This window comes from Orycteropus afer, unplaced genomic scaffold, assembly GCF_000298275.1.
Source record: "Orycteropus afer afer isolate SDZICR_OR568_19922 unplaced genomic scaffold, OryAfe1.0 scaffold00047, whole genome shotgun sequence".
NCBI lineage: Eukaryota > Metazoa > Chordata > Mammalia > Tubulidentata > Orycteropodidae > Orycteropus > Orycteropus afer.
In genome coordinates this window covers 506,326-510,663 of record NW_006921634.1, presented here as the reverse complement: position 1 = coordinate 510,663, position 4,338 = coordinate 506,326, and the positions used below count along the sequence as shown (strand labels likewise).

The window sequence follows — 4,338 nt, the reverse complement described above, 5'->3', positions numbered from 1 at the left end:
AAAAAAAAAAACAAGAAACAGTTTTGCATCAATGCGTGGGGAGGATAGAGAAGGGATAGGTGGAGGTAGGCTAAGGAAGTGTTTTGAGCAAGGCGTTTTTTGGGGGGATTGTGATGCATTATTGAGGATGGGCAGAAGGGGGGACACTAGCACACAAAGGGCTGTATCTGGCTCAGATTTCTTTACTAAGGCTCTATGAATTGAACTTTTTTGAGGGAAAACCACCACTCCACAAGAACTTGGAGTATGTGCGAGTACGAGGGGGAGGCCGAGGGTACCCACTTTTATTAAGAGTATCACTCTCCACATCTTTGTCGGTATTTCAGAGTTGCGCAGACCCAACTCTGGGCTGCGGGGGACACCTCCTAGTACCTAGCCCAGGACATCCTGAACAGCAGCAGCCACAACAACAGGCTCGCCCTGGGACAAAGAGGCCGGCCTGCCGTGCAGCCTCGTGCAGCTGGGGCCGCGCGGTCTAAGAACGCGCGCTCGCCGAGCAGGGTCTGCAGGGTGGTCAGCCCAGACCCAGCGCGGGCCTCGGCTGACGCGCCCGGAAGAACCGGCCCCAGGGCGCAGCCCTAGCCCGAGCTGGCTCGGCGCCGGGCCTCCCGGCTTCCACTCACTCTTTGACCCTCGGTTCCCCCCTCCTCCGTTCTCCTCCCCCCCGTTTACCCCCATACCCCCTCCCCCTGCAGGTCGCACAACTGTAGCTGCTGCCGGGGCCGCCGCCCGCTCCTTTTCGGGCCGGCGGGCGGAGAGCGCAGCGCGGCGGGGCCGGCGGCATGGCTGTGTCCTGGAGGAGCTGGCTGGCCAACGAAGGGGTTAAACATCTCTGCCTGGTAGGATGGCGGGCAAGGGTCTCAGCTTTTTGTCTCTGGCGCAGCGATTTTGATTCGTTCTCTGAGCGTGCGCGGGTGGGAAGCTGAAGTGGAAGTTTCGCCTCTATTTCGAACATTTTGAACTAACAAAACTTTCCATACCTGGAGATCATAACCATCCCCCTTTTTCCAAATGTATGTGAACCTTCCTACATACTGGTTGGAGAGCGGATGTGGAGGAAGTGGGAAGTGAACACAGCTTTTTCTTAACCCTTTAAATAGATTTTTCCCCTTAGTTTTTGTCCGGGATTGCATTTTTGATGTATTGTTTTAATACCGTATAACACTTGGGACATGGTAGATGTCACTAATTTCTTAGCCTCATGTTATACAGCAGGGGAGATCTGTAGATCGTTTAGGAGACCGGTTTGCAACCCAAATGCTTAATCTCAGGTCAAGGGACAGGTGAGGTCAGTTTTACTGCCCTCCTCTGACTGGTTTTGAGCTTGCTGGGTAATTGAGAAAGGTTGCTTTCTCCAAGTTCTGATTGTCTGAAATTCCATGGAAAGTGCGGTGTCCAGTGAATTAATTCGTGGTTTCCATTTGTCAGGTAATGTTTACTTTTGTTTTCTGTCTCCCTTTGTCTGATTGTTTTAGCTCATCTGGCTCTCCCTGAATGTCCTGCTTTTTTGGAAGACTTTTCTGCAATATAACCAAGGGCCTGAGTATTACTACCTCCACCAGATGTTGGGGGTAAGTGGGACTTGGGCGAATTGGTGGAATGGACTTAGTGCAGGCAGACACTGGTACAAAACACTTTGACCAGTTTTTGCATTCATTAAGACACATTTGTTCTCTAAAGTGGTCATGGCTAAAAAATGATTGATTTGTCCAGGTAAAAAAGACCTCCTTATTTAAGAACTAAAACTATTATCTGCTCAATGACAATGAATGAACCTGCAAGACCAGCTAGTAAAACCTGAGAAACGTTATTTGTGGCTGCACAGTGCCCTGAAGGCTCTGTTTCACCAGGAGGACTGATGACAGACTTAGTTTTTGTTTATCAAGACTTACAGCCACCCAATGAGCTTGTCCAGAGAATTTCTGCACTGTTTCCTTTTACTGACAGTTCTCACAAAGTCTCTGTCTAATGGAGTTACTCATTTCCAGGCATTTCTCAGCTACTTTTCCTGAGGTTAGTGGCTGATTGTGGTCTCAGTGTGCTGGTCCAATGATGTTGTGCAAAGTGTTTCTCTGATTTTTATTATTATTGACAAAATCTTCCTTAGCTTCTTCTGTGGTGTTTCTGATCTCATTTTTCCATCCATCACCTTCCTACTTGGCTCCTTGACAGAAGACAATATCACTGAAGACATCTTACTTTGTACAGGGAGATGACATTCTAAATAGGAGATGCACTGCTTTGTTCTTCATAGTTTAATGACTAAAGTTATGAATGACTCAGATACATTCAGTGGAATCAGCCACCCCTTTCATGCTTTACATGTTCAGACCTTATTCATCTTGAAACGTCAGTGCCTGGCATAGTACTTAGCACATGTTAAACTTGCAACAAATAGCAGCTAAATTAATTAATTGTTGCTTTATTTTATACAACAAAATACTAATTTTTATTATCTATAAGTCACAGAGTTGTTACTTTTCAAGTTTAGTATATACGTTTTTAGATAATGGGTTGAAAGAAATTACCTCAAAGACTGAAATAATTATATTGGCAACTCAAATTTGAACACTCATTTGAACATTCGTTTCATTCATCTGTCCATCATTCCATCCAGCTACCTGTCATTGTTTTTAGGTGCTGTCAGGTCAGTTCGTACTCATAGCCACACTATGTACAACCGAACTAAGCACTGGCTGGTCCTCTGCCATCATCACAGTTGTTACTATATTTGAGCCCATGCTTGTAGCCACTATGTGAATGCATCTCATTGAGGGTCTTCCTCTTTTTCACTGACCCTTTACTTTACCAAACATGATGACCTTTGCCAGGGACTGGCCCCTTCTGATAAAATGTGCAGAGTGTGTGAGATGAAGTCTTGCCATCCTCATTTCTGAGAAGCGGTCTGGATGTACTTCTTTCAAGATAGATTTGTTTGTTCTTCTGGCAGTCCATGGTATATTCAATATTCTTCACCAATACAATAACTCAAATGACATTGATTCTTCTTTGGTCTTCCTTATTCGTTGCCCAGCTTTTGCACGCAAATGAGGTGATTAAAAATACCATGGTTTAAATCAGGTGCACCTTAATCCTCAAGGTGACATCTTTGCTTTTTAACATTTTAAAGGGGTCTTTTGCAGCAGATTTGTCCAATACATTATTTCATTTGGTTTCTTGATTGCTGCTTCCATGATTTTCATTAGTAAGTGCTTCAGGTGCTTTCTGTAAGCAAAGTTGTGTCACCTGCATATCACAGGTTATTAATGAATGTTCCTCCAGTCCTGATGCCATGTTCTTCTTCATATGGTCCAGCTACTTGGAATATTTGCTCACCATTTGGTGGAGTAGTGCCTAAGGCATCTGAGTGCTAACCAGAAGGTTGGTGGTTGAAACCCACCAGCCGCTCCTCGGAAAGAAGGTTAGGCAATCTACTTTCATAGAGATACTGCCTCAGAAGCCCAAGAAGGGGTCACTATGAGTCTAATTGACTCAACAACAGTGAGGTTTTCTTTTTTCTTAAATTCAGATTGAATAAGTATGGTGAAAAGATACAAACCTTACATATGCCTTTCCTAATTTTAAACCATGCGGTATCTAATTATATAGCAAACTGTAATAAACACCTAAGCTTGGCAAATGGGCACATAAAGAGTAGAGAGCTTTTGTCTGCCCTCAGGTTGCTTTCAATAAAAAGGAACAACCAAGAAATTAATTATAATTCAATAAAGAAGAAAATTTTCTATAATAAACACATTAAGTTTGCTGGACTACTATTTTTATTTTACTTCATAGAAATTCCTCTCAGGTGTGAACTAACATGAGGTTTTTCAGTGGGAGATTTTTCTGACTTACTGCATAACTTGGTGAACAACTTGGAACAAACTCTTGAGAGCTATGATGGTAAATTTTGTTCTTGACCAGGAGATATATGTGTTAGTATAAATTCTAAGAATAGATAGCTATGAAAGCTTCAACTGGACTTTGGATTTCAGCTTTGTAACATAGTGTAATCTAGAATAATGCCTGTGAATGTGTGTGTGTGTGTGTGTATGTGTGCAAAGAGCTCTGGTAGCCTAGTGCCTAAGGCATTTGACTACTAACCAGAAGGTTGACAGTTCAAACCCATCAGCCCCTCTGCAGAAGGAAGACTGGACAATCTACTTCCATAAAGAGTTACTGCCTCGGAAACCCAATGAAGGTCGCTATGAGTGGGTTTGGTTTTTGGTTTTACACACACACCAAAAAAAGAAAAACCAAACCCACTGCCATCAGAGTGGCTGGTGGGTTTGAACTGCCATCCTTTTGGTTAGCAGTTAAATACTTTAGGCACTGCAC

At 43.6% G+C, this 4,338-nt stretch overlaps 1 protein-coding gene across 1 annotated transcript in view; it reads left to right on the top strand.

The window, feature by feature from the left end:
* Window positions 1–782: 782 nt before the first annotated feature.
* The window catches only part of NOX4 (NADPH oxidase 4), a 236,498-nt gene continuing 232,942 nt past the window's right edge, over window positions 783–4,338 (top strand). Inside the window, exons 1-2 of the mRNA XM_007938086.1 lie at window positions 783–839; window positions 1,476–1,571. Coding sequence (XP_007936277.1) covers window positions 783–839; window positions 1,476–1,571 — 153 coding nt within the window. The remainder of the gene's footprint in view (window positions 840–1,475; window positions 1,572–4,338) is intronic.